General features: G+C 34.6%; 2 protein-coding genes across 8 annotated transcripts in view; both read left to right on the top strand.

Moving 5' to 3' along the window:
• The first annotated feature begins 461 nt into the window (after positions 1–461).
• Positions 462–16,889, top strand: part of LOC138126367 (calpain-A-like) — a 31,269-nt gene continuing 14,841 nt past the window's right edge. Inside the window, exons 1-8 of one of the 7 annotated variants that reach the window (XM_069042179.1) lie at positions 462–652; positions 2,348–2,406; positions 2,461–2,699; positions 2,912–2,929; positions 15,152–15,328; positions 15,380–15,567; positions 15,629–15,763; positions 15,815–15,983. In XM_069042179.1, coding sequence (XP_068898280.1) covers positions 2,469–2,699; positions 2,912–2,929; positions 15,152–15,328; positions 15,380–15,567; positions 15,629–15,763; positions 15,815–15,983 — 918 coding nt within the window. In that variant the 5' untranslated portion in view covers positions 462–652; positions 2,348–2,406; positions 2,461–2,468. Of the gene's footprint in view, positions 658–2,347; positions 2,700–2,911; positions 2,930–8,089; positions 9,071–9,126; positions 9,271–13,438; positions 13,927–15,151; positions 15,329–15,379; positions 15,568–15,628; positions 15,764–15,814; positions 15,984–16,889 lie in introns of those variants that run through there. The other 6 variants (XM_069042175.1, XM_069042182.1, XM_069042141.1 and 3 more) reach the window with 6 other exon arrangements.
• On the top strand, positions 5,935–7,880 carry LOC138126416 (uncharacterized). The gene has a single exon (XM_069042201.1). It carries the CDS (start codon positions 6,040–6,042, stop codon positions 7,762–7,764), a length of 1,725 nt encoding a protein of 574 aa, XP_068898302.1. The 5' UTR covers positions 5,935–6,039; the 3' UTR covers positions 7,765–7,880.

The following is a 16,889-nucleotide window of genomic DNA, read 5'->3' as shown; positions in this document are numbered from 1 at the left end:
AAATCGTTTTCATTTCAAAACTAACATGCTTTTGACGTTTTTTGTTGTAGAATCCTTGTCGGATTAAATATTAAAATTAACAGTTAACGGCTGACGCGCGAGTTCTGGGACACCTGTATATTAAAAAAAAAATCAAAGGAAAAAATTACAATGACTACAGCACACATACGTGTTCCACTTCCACTTTCGCTAAACTAAGAATTAGACAAATCGCAAAAATAAACTTTTAATTGACGAAACAAGTGAAACGCAGACCTTCTGGATTTTTGTCGAATATTAATCGTCGTCTGCGTATTAATACCAATACTATCTACGTAGGTATTAATAGCGTCTCATCAAGATTAACACAAAGAAACATAATGACAGCAATGTCGACCGTTGCCGAACTTAGCTTACTACGATCAACGATCGGCACATGAATCATCAAGGCCTCTGCCGTAGTTTTGTTATCCCTTTCTTTCTGTTTATGTTCCGTCCTTGTTCCTGCTTGTTCGTCTGTCGAGTCGAGATTATTTGTATTTATGTGTTGCTCTCGTGGGAACATAAGTAGTTGGATATAAGAAAAAACTATTTTCGAATACTCAAAACAATATTTTTGTGTGAGGTAACGATGTTGTACAGTGAAGTGACAATAGTTGACATCCACGTTTAGGTTAGGTAAGTTCTACATTTATACATTTCACTGTTCCATAATATATGGGTGAAGGTTAAAAAACCGTGAGAATATTGAATGCACAAGAAAAATTGTACCTACGTCGCGTTTTAGCCTATGTTTATTATTTTTACACATATGGGATTTCGTGGCTCATCGCAACAATTGTGTCGACATAACATCATGAATTTAGGATTAATGAAAATGTAAAGTAATTCCATTAATTTCTGACCCTCATATCGCCTCACCTAATTTTTAACGATTTCCGCTGGCATTTTTCAAAAGAAAAGCACATCTAGGTATGCACGTTGAATAAAAAATATCTTCCTAATGTTCGTCCAAAATCGAGTTCGAGTTAAATATAGGTTAGGTTGAAAAGTGAGCTGTAAAGATTTTTAACACAACATACAACATATTCTGAGTACCATCTATTTTTATTCACTCCTATTTCTTTAAAAATTCTGGCTGTGATAAGGAATAATATAAATAGAGTTTTACATGGTTAGCACAGTGTCGATTGTTTATAAACATTTGGTTTTGTATTTATCAATGACAAGAAGTTCGATGATGATATTGATAAGTTACCAATCAGTAGTTAATAATAATCTTGTGATATCTGACTCAAGCTACGTCATTGTGTACTGTGGATCACAACCATGACGTAAACTTGTGAATCTGAATGATTAAATATTTCTGTTGTGAAATCATGATTTTTCAGACTGCATCTGATGATGATGTTTTATTATTCTCAGAACACAATCAGGAAAGTACCTATGCAAATGTAAAAATATTTCTAGTAAAATGAACTTTAAAAGATTTAGTAAAAGAATTCCATTTTCTTTTGAACTAATAGATTTTAATTAAGATTTTCCGACATTTTATGCTATAATTTTTAATGAAACTGTTTTCAAATCCAAAGTAAGTCTTTTCGTCAAACTTACATTTTATCAACGTGTTTTATCACTAAAGGTTTTTTTGTCTTAAAACAGAAACATTTATAATATTTTTAGTTTTAATCTGTTCTATAAAATTACCTAGGTGTTCTTTATTTTATTGAATAAATGCTCAAGATATCGTGGCTATCGAGAATCATTTTTTATTTTATTATATTTGTTCTCGTTTTTATTACTTCCATTAAATTCATATTATATATCATATTAACTCATAATAAAAATCTTAATTAACGTTAAAACAACTATTATCTTTTACACCAATTTCTTTAATATTTAATGTACTAACTGTGCGTAATTTTATCGTATTGTATCGCAATGAGTAAACAGTATTTAATTGACAAAATAGATTACCATATATGGGTAACATTCTCCAACTGTCGGGCAACTTTCGCTTTTTTAAAGTAAATCAAATTATTAAGCATTTGGGTGGAGTTTATTATCAGGTTATTATGTACTATTATTTGCACAATTTCGATGGAGAATGCACAAATTAAGTTTTTAAATATACAAATATTTGGATTTTGATACCGCAAATAAATCATACTTGAGTTTATTGCTTTACACGTATTTTAATACCTATTACCAAAAACTGCAACAGTTGTGAACACAATTTGAGCCAAATTTTCTCTCACCTAAGTACGATGTGATAATAAAATGTGTAACACGTAATCGGGTGGGTAATTATGTACAAAGTTTATACGTTTAACGCTTATTTTGTTCGTCACAACAAAATATTTTCTAGATTATCCTGAGAGAACGCAGAGGAATCGTCGTTTGGTTTAAGAAAGTTAAGAGATATCTGTAAGGATTACCAGCTTACCAGCTGTCTTCGTATTTAATTTACATACCAAAAAGCTTTAAAGATGAGTTATCCACCTCTAATACCTTATCAACAGTACTACAATGCCTATCCTACAATACATTATCAACAACCTCCAAGTGCAGCTAATGGCTACGGCTGGCATGGAAATGGTTATGGTTGGCAGCTTGATCCTTCAGCTTGGCAGACTCCACCTTTATATCCGAGTTTGAGTGATCCTGTTGTCGAAGAGCCTCCGATTCAATCACAAAAAGTTGAGCAAGTTAACGCTTGGGTAAGTTAATTTTTAACTGTGGATTCATATGAAACTGTTTTTTAAGAGATTAATGTTACAAAATAATAAAAACACAAAAAAGGGCAAAATGTACCCGTATTAAGAAATTTAAAACTGAAACATGTTTCCATATAAATACGTATGTAGTAAATGTTTAATTTTTTTAATCGACATTATTTCGTTGTAAATTTAATTGCATGCATGTCAATCAGGATGGACCTGTAGTTTCGGTAAGTGAAATGTGTAAACCAAGGTGCTGTTGATATTTTGATATATTACCTGTTCAAATTGTAAAGAAGTATGGTGGTGCAAATCGCACACATTTGGCATTAACTTTTATACAGGGTCGCTAAAAAGTACGGATTCAGCTAAATATTTTCAGAATGGTTTAGCGGAGCTCGTTGAAATTTGGCACACAGTTAGAAGTATGTAAATTCTATCATCTGAGATTTTTTCTAATTTTCTAACGTCATTTATTTTGAAGATACAAAGTTAATTTAAATTTGTTTAAATGGCATGGTGGGTCAAGTTTAATATCTTTAAAAAGAGTTTTTTTTTTGTGAATTCAGTGATGTAACAAATGTATATCTTATTTTAATCTAAACTTTATAAAAAATTATCGAATTAATAAAATTTGAAAAGATGTAAAATTTAGTTAGTTTTGGAAATGTTGTCTTTAGTTCTTTACCGCCTGTATTTTGACCAAGAAATAAATAAAAGCTAATAATAAGTGTAAAAATAAGACATTTCATTGTAAGGGAATAATTTTAATAAATAAAAATTTAAAAAATGGCGGCGATGTGGACATGATTGTGTTACATCACTGAGTTCACAAAAAAATTCTCTTTTCAAAAATATTAAATTTGACTCTCCGTGCCATTTATAAAAAAATCAAGTTAGCCTTGCATCTTCAAAACAAATGTAAGAAAATTTAAAAAAAATCTCAGATGATAGAATTTAAATACTATTTCAACGAGCTCTGCTAAACCGTTCTGAAAATATTTAACTGTATCCATTATTTTTAGCAGCCCTGTATAAAAGGTCAGTCATTTGCACCACAATGGTTCTTTACAATTTGAACAGGTAATACATTATACAGGATCGCTTTAGTGTATGGGTGCAGCTAAATATTTTCAGAATGGTTTAGCAGAACTCGTTGAAATTTGGCACAGTGTTATGTACATAGAAGTGTTTAAATTCTATAATTCCACAATGTCATTAAGACAATTCGAATGTCAGAAATTTTTACTGTGTAAATCAGATCGTCTTAACAACCTATTTGATTGGTAACTAAGAAAATGTAATGGGCAGGGCAGATAAAATGTTACATTGTCCTTATTATATGTAGTTACTCAACTTTTGTAGAACTAACCACATATTTATTTTTATTTACATAATTTAGGCCCGGTTTATTCACCTTCAAGTTACTTGATTTGAACGGTAATCACCATGGATCTACCAATAGCAGATTCTAAATCATAGCAACTACTGGCCAGATAAATTTGCTTGAAGGTGAATAAATCGGGCCTAAAAGTAATATGAAAATACAGGGTATCCCAGAATGAAGCAGCATAATTTTAACCACGAGCTACTGGCTTCATGTAGTACTTTGAAAAAATATTTAAAAAATTCTATTCAAAAAATAAAATGACATTTAATTTTTGAGGTACAATTTTTTTTAATTGCTTTTAATCTTCTCCGTTGTCCCACAACCTCGTAGGTAAAATTTCGGCACATTTTAAAAATACACCCCTGTATATCATATGTATTTTATAAAATATACGCCAATGCGAAGTAACCTCTAGGAAATATGCTTTAAAACAAGGAAACCGCATTGGTGTACGTTTTATAAAATACAGGGTGTCCCAAAAATAGCGGACTAACGATGCACTACGGTGTAGAAGAGACTACCGTAAACGTCAGAAAAATGTTTAAAAAATTCTATTGGACTTATTTACTGATTGGGCGGTCCTTGAAAGTGGCACTTAACAGGAAAATTATTTTGAAATATATGTATTAAATTGTCATGACAGCTACCTCTAATCGTACATATTATCACAAAGTACAGGATTACTCACTACCAATAACTAATCCTGCACAATAGTGAAGTTAGAAGCTTTGGAAATCGAAAAAAATATTTTAAATCCACTACGGTAACATTGCAAGGTAATGATGATGTACGAGTACATCTTTGTTTACATTGTATTACCGTTAATAAGGAAACAATTGAACACATCATTTCTTCTTGCACCGTTTTGGCTCTAAGCGAATATAAAAAACGTCACGATATATTCGCTAAAATTATACACATGAATTTAGCTGTTAAATTCAATTTTTTAAAGAATACACAACCACATTATAGTTGTACACCAGAGACCAGAAAGTTGTTTGGAAAATGACAGTTATACTCCGTACTCTGATAGATTGCACGTTTTTTGACAGAAGACAGATAGAGAAACTGGTTTGGCGGGAATTAATCTGCAGGGATACAACGGTTTTCTACATAACGTGAAACAATTGAGATGGAGAGTTTAGTATTTTTCACTGCTTTATGTTTTGGAACTAGAATTTAAAAACGTGCAATTTATCACCGTACGGAGTATACAAGTTATATTTTGATAGAACAATTTTAACTGACATTCATATTAAGCATAACAGACCAGACATTATAATTTTAAATAAACAACAAAAGCAAGCATATCTTTTAGATATAGCTGTTCCAAATTCACATAATATAATACAGACATATAACACAAAAATTAATAAATATTTAGAGCTCTCCGTTGCTATGAGAAATCTTTGGTGTTTAGAAAAAATTTCGATTTATTATGCTGGTTCATTCTGGGACATCCTGTATGTGCAAAAATATTGATATAGTTTGTCCAACCAGAGATCGGTTGACATAAAAATGACTAAATTCTACGTAGAGAATGTAGTACCTAGCGCACGTAAAATTTGAAATATATCCTTAAGCAGTAACATTTTTGCCCTGAAATTATGTTCTAATTAATGTATTCTAGTGCATTTTGTAGTGTTGGGTTAATTTAATAAAATTTTACATCTCCCAATCTCTCACTGGACGAAGTTTAGCAAGATCTACTAAAGTTATCAGTTTTTTAAATTTTATGCAAAAATACCATTACACGGAATTAATTCTACATATTAAAATTACAAATTTAAAAAAAGTAACTAATTTTGAAACTTGTGGACATTTTTAATAGAAACAATTTTATGTCGTAGTTGCTAGTTGAATTAGAACAACATAAGGTGACGTACATCACAATGTCGACGGTTGACATCTAGTTGGGCATATTTTAAAATTTTAGTGATAAAATGAATAATGAGTGTATCATGCTGTTCTTATTATAACTCGTTACGATGCCGATCTTCGTGCGATCCTTGTTCACCATGTGCTCCGAGTCGTTCAAGAATTTGCAGTCCTTGTGATTACACATACGATCCGTGCTGTACTGAACGAAGACGATCTTCTAGGATATCTGATTTCTTATTGCCAAGCGGAGGATCGGGTGCATCAGAAAGAAAAGGGAGAAGGGGTTCAGGCAATGCAAAAGGACGAGGTAGTAAAACTGAATCAAGCAGAGGAAGTAAAGGAGGTAAAAAAAGTGATGGAGTGACCGGACAAAATAAGACCGGAGGAGGCGGTCCTGGCACTGGTTATGGTGGCCCTGGTGGTGGTTATGTTGGACCTGGAGGTGGTTACGGTGCAACAGGTGGTGGCTATGGTAGCGGTAGCCCTGGAGGTGGATTTGGTGGCCCCGGAGGTGGTTTTGGTGGCCCCGGAGGTGGTTTTGGAGGCCCCGGAGGTGGTTTTGGAGGCCCCGGCGGTGGATTTGGTGGCCCCGGCGGTGGATTTGGTAGCCCCGGAGGTGGATTTGGCGGCCCCGGAGGTGGATTTGGTGGCCCCGGAGGTGGATTTGGTGGCCCCGGAGGTGGTTTTGGTGGCCCCGGGGGTGGATTTGGTAGTCCTGGAGGTGGTTTTGGCGGTCCCGGTGGTGGTTTCGGCGGTCCCGGTAGTGGTTTCGGCAGTGCTCTTGGAGGTTTCGGAGGTGGTTTTGGTGGAGGTGGATATGGGGGTCTTGGTGGTAGCTTTGGCGGAGCAGGAATGGGTTTTGGTGGTGCTGGTGGGGGTTATGGCCTCGGAGGAGGTTATGGTGGCTCTGGAAGTGGTTACGGTGGTGCAGGAATTGGCGGCGGTTTTGGTGGCCCATTTGGAAGTGGCCGCGGAATGTTACCACCTTGTGCTCCGGGATATGGAACGGGAGGTGGTACAGGAATGTTACCCCCGTGTGCACCAGGATATGGAAGTGGAGGTGCCCGCAACCTGCCTCCATGCGCTTCTGGATATGGGGGTGAAAGTACCCGAAGCTTGATGCCTCCAGGTGTTCCAGGTTACGGAACAACGAACAGTCCTGGCATGTTATCTACGAACAGTCCTGGCATGTTATCTACGAACAGTCCTGGCATGCTACCTCAATATGGCCCCCTTCAGCCTTACGCAAGCAATTCATATAATTTAAATGGAAGATGTACACCAAGAAATAATTTTGGTGCGGGTTATGGAGTAGGTTCACCGTTTATGGGTGGGTTTGGAGCAGAATCTTCATTTAACACTAAATACGATTTGAATTACTTCGGAGGTGGAACTGTTAATTTTTCAAGTCCCTACGGAGTTTCCAACTTTCAGGAAACTACTTGCTTTTCCGAAAATACTTGTGCTGCAAGACCCAAAACTAGAAACTTACCAAGTTCGTCAGAATTTGGAAATAGAAGGTCATGTTCTCCCATTGGTTTTGCTTCAAGAGACATATTCTCAACTTCTGGTGGAATGCGTAATTACGGTTCGCAAGGAAATCGTAAAGAATCATATAAAGTGTGCAACACTTGCGGAACTATTCAGATGACGTGTCAATCGGAGAATGATCGGAGACGACCAAGTAATATATCTTCACCAAAACCAGATGATACTTTTAGTTGTAAAGTGCCGGCAGTTTGTAGAGCTCTACAGAAAGGCAACAAGTTTTCTTTGTGCTCACCAAGAAATTAATCACTCCAGTTTTTGAAGAACCGGAGTCTTAGTATATCGCATTATGTTAACTAAAAGTAGTCCGTCTTGTAAATTGTAACGTATGATACAGCTCATTAGATATGCTTTTCTATTAATTGCTGTTTTATTTTATTTTATGTATTAGATCGCCATGAAGTTATTACTAACACTAAACTTACTATAAACTTATTCGAATAGCTAAGAATGTTTTTGGTAACATACAACAAATATGCAGGTTATCATAAACAACAAACAAGACGAATCGTCAGAGTTTACATCTGTGCAATTAATTATTGTAGTCGACCATGGCGGATCGCTGTTCTGACAGGGGACAGAATCATGACAGTTAAATAACGTATTTTTAAAATTCGTTGTAAAACGGAAAATATGAAAACTTATGACGAAATCAAAAATAACTCTGTTTACATCACCGTCGCAAAAACTAGTTATTTATCTTGATCCAACAAAAACGAATAAAGCCTCATGTGATTGTGAATTTAGTAAATCTCAAAAAAGATTAGTCAAGAAACCATTATCTATAGAAACATATTCTACCAGCAATGAACCTGAAACTTATAGAGATTATGGTACACTTGAAAGAAAAGGTGTACGGAAACCTGTCAAGAAACCGTCGTGTATAGAAACGTACTCTACTAGCAATGAACCAGAAAACTATAAAGATCACCCTACACCTGAAACGAAAAGTGTAAGAAAAATTTACTCACCTACAAAAGCAGTCGATGACATAATATCCGTTAAATCTGTAGAAGAATTCATACCAAGGAGTTTTAACGCTCCTCAACCCAAATTTGAAAATTTAGAAGAGACGATTGTTAAGAAATATAACGTTAGAGATGTTCCTTTACCTACTGTAACAGAAGATAGCGAATCTGTTGTTGAAGAAGTAATAAGTTCAATAATTGATAACGACAAACGGACATATGGATGGCAAAACACAAACGCAAATGTAATTAATAAAAACCCAGTGTTGAATAAGAATATACGATTTGATGACAAAATGACTAATAGAACTAATAAAATGAACTCTAGAGTGTTAGATTCACACGATTCTTCCCGTCCCGGTTTATCTCATCAAAGTGGTGAACGTCAGGACGGAAATAAGATAAAAGTAGATGAAGATTTTATTCAAAATGTTTCAACCATTATAGAAACAGACAGTTTTTCTATAAGAAAAAAACAATTAGATGAACTTCTAAGAAATTTAAGTGCTTTGCGAATTTCTGAGAATTCGTCGTATGCTTCTAAATTAAAAAACAAACTTGGTGGTCGCTGGTTTGGGTCCAAAGTGAGTTATTGTTATAATCACGCTTAATTATGTTAAATATTGTTTCTTCACAATAGAAGAAAGATGACTCCAAGTCGACGAAGTCACAAAAGTCGTTAAAAAGACAAGCTTCTGTTCCATACTTCAATCATTCATTTTACCATTACCGACCCAAATCTCGATTGGAAGGACTTACGTTTATTCCGCATAAACGCTACTTTGTAAGTGTGACATTTTTGAAAATCTTGATTCAAACTAGTGTATACAGGGTGTTTCTGAAATAAGTACATTAATTTTAACTGATAATAGAACTCATCAAAAGGAACAACTTTTCTCTCTGCCATTTTGGCGAAAAACGTTGCGTAGTGGCTTAAAAAAATAGGAAAGATTTTCCTAAAACCGTTCATATCTCCAAAACTAAGCTACCTAAAAACGTGAAACAACCAGATTCTTACGAAGCGGAATTTTTGCTATACGGGTAGATTTATTTGAATTTCGATTTCGGCGTTAAAACACGTTTTCTGGATGAAAATGGATGTTTTTTTCATATTAGTGCTGATCTCAATTAGCCATTGCAGTATTTATTTAGGGGCGTAGGGTTATTTTAGTGAAAAATCTCTCCAATTTTTTTTTTTGGAATTAAACATCGTTTTTCGGCAAAATGGTAGATAGAAAAGTTGTTCCTTTTGACGAGTTCTTACCAGTTAAAATTAATGTACTTATTTCTGTTACACGTTGTATGTGTAGTTAATTTAGCGGATGTAGAGGGTGATTTTTCGCTCCTGACATTTTAATAAACGGCCGCATGGGACAAAATCAATATTTTATGGCGCCCCAAATCTTCTCGCTTAAGAGATTATTGTTGTATAGTTCGTAGTAGTCTTGATTATTCTTAGGAGCTGTATTTTTCAGTTACACACAGTGGTGTAAGTTTGTTGAATAATGGCATCTGTTCGCACATTAAACAGGAAACTTAAGGTGGGCGCATAACTTGTTCATTTGATGAAATATTATGTTGTAGGTAATATTAATTTTATAAATATTTACTTACATATCTAAATAAGTAATTAGTTTCTTTAAAATCATCTATCTATAACCCCAAGACATCATTGTATTAAATCGATAAGATAATTTTTAATGACTAATGTACAATGACCGGCAATAAAATCTAGCCATCACTTTTGTGTTACGTCAAAATCCAAATGTGTAATTAATGCTTTTTTGACATTGACATTTAAATGATGGCTAGTTTTTTTTTTGCTGGCCATTGTATTATGGCGGCCAAAAAATTTTAGCGTCACTATCTTGACATTCCCATAAATTGTAAATAAACCTTTAGAAACCGTAACCCACTTTCGATTCTTGTCATTTTGACAATCAATTTAAACTGTTTAAAGCTCAGATATTCCAAAAATCCGACATGAATGAACAAAATTAGAGCAATCGTACATAGATAATCTGAGGTAAACGTTCCGTGTAGTAGAAATGACAAAATAATTTCGAGTTTTGAAATTTACCACCCAAAAAATAACATTCATAATCAAGACGGTAATCATCGGTAAAGTATGGTTATGGATTACAATTTGATTTTTTGAAATGACAAACAATGACGGCTAAAATTTTTTGGCCGGCATAGTACTGTCGCGAGCACAAAATTCTGGTCGTCAATGTCATTTCAAAATTTGGTTAGATTGTCACAAATTAAAAAAATTCCCTGCCTGATTATGCCCACGTCAACAAAGTGTCAAAAAATTAATTAATCAATGTCAATTAATGTCATACTATTGCGACCAAAAAATTTCGTCCACCCATTTCTTGTCACTTAACAAAAATTGGGTGTAGTTTTACCTTTATTGTCATTATAATTGACGTTTGCAAATTAAAATTTGAAATTTATTACTGTCACCCATAAGAACATACGTACACACAATTTAATTGACACATGTCAACATGTGAAGTGAGGTTGTTCGTTGCTAAAGGTTTCTTTACAGCATACGTGAGTGGACTGACAGTTATGGCCGAAATTTTTTGTTCGCCATTGTACACCATTTAAATCAAGTAAGCAATTTTTATAGGTTTTTGTATCGTTTAAAAACGGACTTTTTCTGTCATTTTGACAAAAAATATAAGACAAGTTATGTCTTAATTTATAGATCTAATTTTATTTGAATATTATGGAGTGATTCAAAATGATTGTGGAATGGCAACTATACTCTTTGGGAAATTTTCAGCCGTCAAGTTGAATTTAGGGATTTTTGAAAGTTCCAATGGAAAAGTGCGTTGGTAGTTGTTAAAAAATATACAAATATTACAATAATGTACTTACAGAGACGCCGCAAAGTCTTTCTATTTATTATTTTCCAGGTTAAATTGCTCATGATTCATATGCACCGAGACCACCGAGACATAACCTCAAACGTGTCATCTTCATATCGCATCGTTTTCTAAAATTTTAATAACTTGCTTGGGAATTTCAAAATGTTCTAGACCGGCCACACACTTTCCGGTCAAATTTGGTCCGGTTTATAGTTTAAGAATCCGGTTAATCTCTCACACCCAAACTTCTTTGCAATATTGCCCGCCACGGGACGGGAATAATGTTCGGTCGGATATCTCTGGTCGGATTGACCGACGACGGACGCCGATAATTTTCATATCGGGAACGGTTAAATTTAAAGCTTTGTCCAGACCAGCGAGCGAAACGGCGAACCGAACAGCGAACCGTACAGCGAACCGCCCGCCGAAATGAGCGTTCAAACGTTCAAACGAAGACGTGCAGGTAGGGGAACTCGACGAGCGGTTCGCCAGTTTTCCAGAAAAGTGCTTGTACGGTCAGAGCGTGCAACAAACAATCTTGTGCACGTGACACCGTCCAGACTTTATGCAACATGCTCGCGTAACTTCCTTTGATGGTTCGCCAGAATACCGACAACAGATGGATCGCCAAAATGAACATGCGCTTGTTGCATGGTTCGCCGAAATGCACGCGCGCACGTTGCACGCTCGCCGAAATGCTCGCGACTTTGGTTCGGTTCGCCATTCGGTTCGCCATTCCGCTCGCTGGTGTGGACAAGGTATAAGAATCGATGTGTACGGCTTATAAAATCGCGAGATTTGGACATGAATGCTTGACGAAGATTCTGAATCTGAATGACAGCGATGACAGTTAATATTTGATTTACACGACACACAAATTTGGTGGAAAAGGAAAACTTACAAAGCTACCCATGGCTTGCTTGATCGCATCGACCACTCACCAAGATAAAGAATGGAGTATATGCACGAAAATTTATGTGGCAACTGTGTGGATGGGGTAGAGTTGACATTTGTATGACATTTCATATGCGTGCATTTGATTTTTTTAATAACATTGCACATTAACTTGACAGTTTTCAAAATTGCGCGACTATGAACTGTCAAAGAAATGTCAACTCTATCGTACCCACACAGTTGCTACATAATTTTTCGTAAAGTTGACTCAAGTTGCAAAAAACCACTTGTCATTTGCAACAGCATTTTTTCAATATTTTTGAACCAAATAAAAGCACAAAGGGACCAGAAAATCATAGTTTGGATTGAATATTTTCCCTATAAGTACAGTTTTAAAGTAATTTCAAATGACTAATGCCATAAAAGTGCTGTTGCAAATGCAAAGTGCTTTTTTGCAACTTGAGTCAACTTTACATAGTTGCCATACTTATCTACAATCATTTTGAATCACCCAATAGAATAAAACAAGAAAAGGTCGAGACTGCAAATATAACAGTTGACAAGTGGTTTGGAAGCGCTGGAGACCTGTCACTGCTGGCCAGCGATGTAGAAGTTTTACGACAAACCGGCAAATTTATTTTGAATACCTGATTAGTAGCAGTAAGGATGCTGTAAGACTTAACAACATAATAATAGGTACCTAACTGTTGCAGACATGTCAAAAGAGTGGATTGATGAAAATTGTAATTGAAGCTTAGAATTTTTTAATACGCATTTAAAGCAATGTTTTGTTAAACAAATTGCCCTTATTACGAATATGTAAAAAATATTCGTTATCTGATCTGAATTGTTTCATAATTAGCGCAGAACTAAGATTACCAGAAATAATCGAAACCTCTTTTAAACAATAACGTGATAGATTACCATGATGACCTGTTCCAATTTTTTAGAACTTTAAAGGTCGGTTTAGTGTTATTACCACTTGTTGCATATACAGAACACTACTAATATTACGAGCGAGAGAAAGAAAATGTCACTCTTAAAATAACACACATTTAAAAAAAAAGCAACCACTTATTGGCGTGAAGTTGCGTATTTAATTACTTATCATAGTGGATACAAGCTTGTTTGTAATCTACATGTTTTCCGTCCTGTAGATACGAATAGGGGAAATGCGTCAGTTTCATTGAAACGTTCTCGCGGGTTGCATCGTGACAATTTTCCTAATGGCTTCGAAAAAGACGTACCGTAGTGAACTGAAATTTGAAATTACAGAAGAAAATATTGCCAAAATAAAAACTTCACAAATATCTAGCGGCAGATATAAATTTTCTAAACACAGTGTGGCGCCTTCAGATTATCAAGTGGCGTATGATAAAAATGTCTACCCTAGAACTGTATTCAAAAGTGAAAATATTGAAAACCCCCTACAACCATTTAATGCTGGAATTGTTGTTGAAAGTGCCGAAAAAATTGAACAGTCTACAGCCAATGCTTTACATGTGCCGTGCGTTGAAGTCAATTTGACAAAGGATTATGACCATAAATTGCAGCAAGCTAACGTACATCACACTGAAGTTATAAATGATAAGAATATTTACTGTTTTACAGGAAAGAATGGTGGAGACAGCGTGTTTCGCAATTCAATTAAAAATAAACTTTTCAAGGTATAGTTTAGGATTAATATTTTCCATAATTTAAGGAACTATTATTAAAATTATTGTTGTATTCACAACGATATCTAACTTTTTAGATTATGACATAAAACAAATTTGTAGTGTCGTAGTGTGCAGCCCGACTCTGATAACTAATAGTTAATTGACTTCTGAATTGTGCAACTGCTACATACATTTTTAAATATAGATGCAATCGTTTGTGCCCTTTTAGTGTTGCCTTTAGAGTACAGCAAGCACCAAAAGTTGAAAATAATGAAAACACATATTTTTTCCCGCTGAACTTTTCTTGATGAATTTGGGCAAGTCAGTTTCAGTTTTTTGAAAGTATCAATTTCCGATAATGATCGTTTTTCCGCCCCTTTCTGTTTCGGCACAGTGACATAATCGTCATTTTTTTATGGCAGCCCTCATTTTTTTTTTTTTTTTTGTAGGGATCAATTTATGAAAGTCACAGTAGGGTGGACAGTGAGAGACTAATTTTACACTGAAATTTCACCAAAAAAATATTTTTTTATTGAGAATGACCGAATTTCGCTATCAGCGGAGTAATTTTAATATCGACAAATTAGAAAACCTAAATCTGTACCAAAGTAAAGATTGGTACAAGGAGGTTTATTGAGTGACCTATGAGCAAGGTTTTATATTTCTTTAAAAAAATCTATTAACCCCGAGTTCTTTTTGAAAAACTCAACGGGAAAGAAAACATTTACTTAATTATACCAAACTTGGTAGGCTCTTATGTATATTTCACAGTATAATCAACAAAAAAAGAACAACGCGCGACTATTGAAAACAAAATTTCTGAAAACGTACGGCATAACTTAATAAATTATCACTTGTCAATTGCAACATTTATGATAATTTTACTTGAGAAAATTGTTTTCACGTGAGAACACAAAATGTTCATTAATGAATCCTATTTTCGAAGTAGGAATGAAGTAAATGGAGAGTTGTTACCACACACGACCGTATTTGTCCGAAATTCTCCAAAACCTCTCTTCACCATATGATTGAAGCTAAAACACGTTTTCAGAAGTTTCGTTTTCCATATCCGCCTTTTATCTATTTGTGTTTGTTGATCACATTGTATATTCTAACAAATAATGCCAAATTATAATTAATTTACAACGAAACATTATCAACAGTACCCGAATTCATCAATCACAAATAAATATTACATTTAATATTCTACATTTGTTTTTGTTTTTTTATTCAGTATGGTGAAAAGGGTTCAGGATTTACATCGAAAACAGGAATTCAGGATTTTTACGAGCTACGTAATGATTGTTTGGCTAGAGGTGTGCTCTTTGAAGATTCAGAATTTCCTCCAGCCGATTCATCACTTTTCTTTAGTCACAGACCAGACAGGCATTTTGAGTGGAAACGACCAGGGGTAAATTTGAACCTTTTCAGAATTTACAGCATTACAACTAATCGTTTACAGGAGATTGTTGACAATCCTCAGTTGTTCGTAGAAGGATTTTCAAGATTCGATGTACAACAAGGTGAACTTGGAGATTGCTGGTTGTTAGCAGCTGTAGCTAATCTAACTTTATATAGGCGTCTTTTCTTCCAAATCGTTCCAGATGATCAAAGTTTTGATGAAAATTATGCTGGAATTTTCCATTTTAGGTAAATTAAAAATATATCACGGTGGGAGTTTACAATAACGGCAACATTTTATAAATTTTAGATTTTGGCAATACGGTCGATGGATAGATGTGGTTATTGATGATCGTTTACCTACATACAGAGGAGAATTGGTATTTTTACATTCAACTGAAGAAAATGAATTTTGGAGTGCCTTACTGGAAAAAGCCTACGCCAAGTAATGTTGTACACGTTCCGCCAATATTTTATAAATTATTTTGTTTCGTAGATTGCATGGCTCTTACGAAGCACTCAAAGGAGGTTCCACTTGCGAAGCTATGGAAGATTTTACCGGAGGCGTCACTGAAATGTACGAAATGAAAGCATCTCCACCCAACTTATTTAAAATTATCGTAAAAGCTTATGAAAGGTGGTCATTAATGGGATGCTCGATAGAGGTAATTTTTTTAAAGAGAATTTTATCCAGTAATCAACTGTGTGAAACGAGTAATGTAATACAAGTTTATTTAACGAGTTTGTGTGTAAATTGGGCCTTTTTTGGCATGAGTGTGCCAATTTACACACGAACGAGTTGAATACAACGTTTTTCTTGTTCGACGAACCCCTTAAAGGCTTCAAATCGCTTAAAAGCTTTAAAATTAGCTTGACGTTTCATTTTGACAAGTTGACATTTATCAAAATCCGTTCACACAGGAGAAAATTCTCAAATTCTGACAGTGTCGAACAAAAAAATATTATTACAATAATAAAACTAAACAGTCGTAATGTCGCAGATATACGAAAACATTACGTATATTTAACAAATTAGCGTGAAGAAGGTAGCTATATTATTCCCATAAGAGATTTCGTAACTGACACACCCACCGGTTAGCATTTTGATTAAAAATGGTTATTAAGGACTTTTCATTTAATTTACATAATATGCATCAAAATTTAATTATGTTTAAGTTTAACGTAATCATGTTATTATATCATATTCAAATAATACGATATAAGCGGATGTAGAATATTTTTTTACCTGAGAAACTAAAGCTTGTAACTTCAGAACTTCTTTTGATATGATTTAAGCTTTCATTATTAGACAAGGATAGCATTTTCCACTATTCTCTAGTTTCAGTGAGGTTTGTCAAGTTTTTGTGGAATTTAGGTTATCTATCGCAAAGCAAGAGATTGTTATTTAATTTATATATTACTTATTGAAGCTTCAAATATAAATGAAAATATGAAAAATTAGACTATACTGTCGTATAGGGATGTACAGGTCACGCGTTTTAGGACGGCGACCGGCTTCGATGCGCAATGAAAGCGCGCCAGCCTGCCGCATGAAAAGTTCCAGCGGCGGA

Source organism: Tenebrio molitor, chromosome 1, assembly GCF_963966145.1.
Source record: "Tenebrio molitor chromosome 1, icTenMoli1.1, whole genome shotgun sequence".
In the NCBI taxonomy this organism is placed as follows: Eukaryota; Metazoa; Arthropoda; class Insecta; order Coleoptera; family Tenebrionidae; genus Tenebrio; species Tenebrio molitor.
Note: the sequence above shows the minus strand (reverse complement) of the source record. Positions and strands in the feature narration are given on the sequence as shown.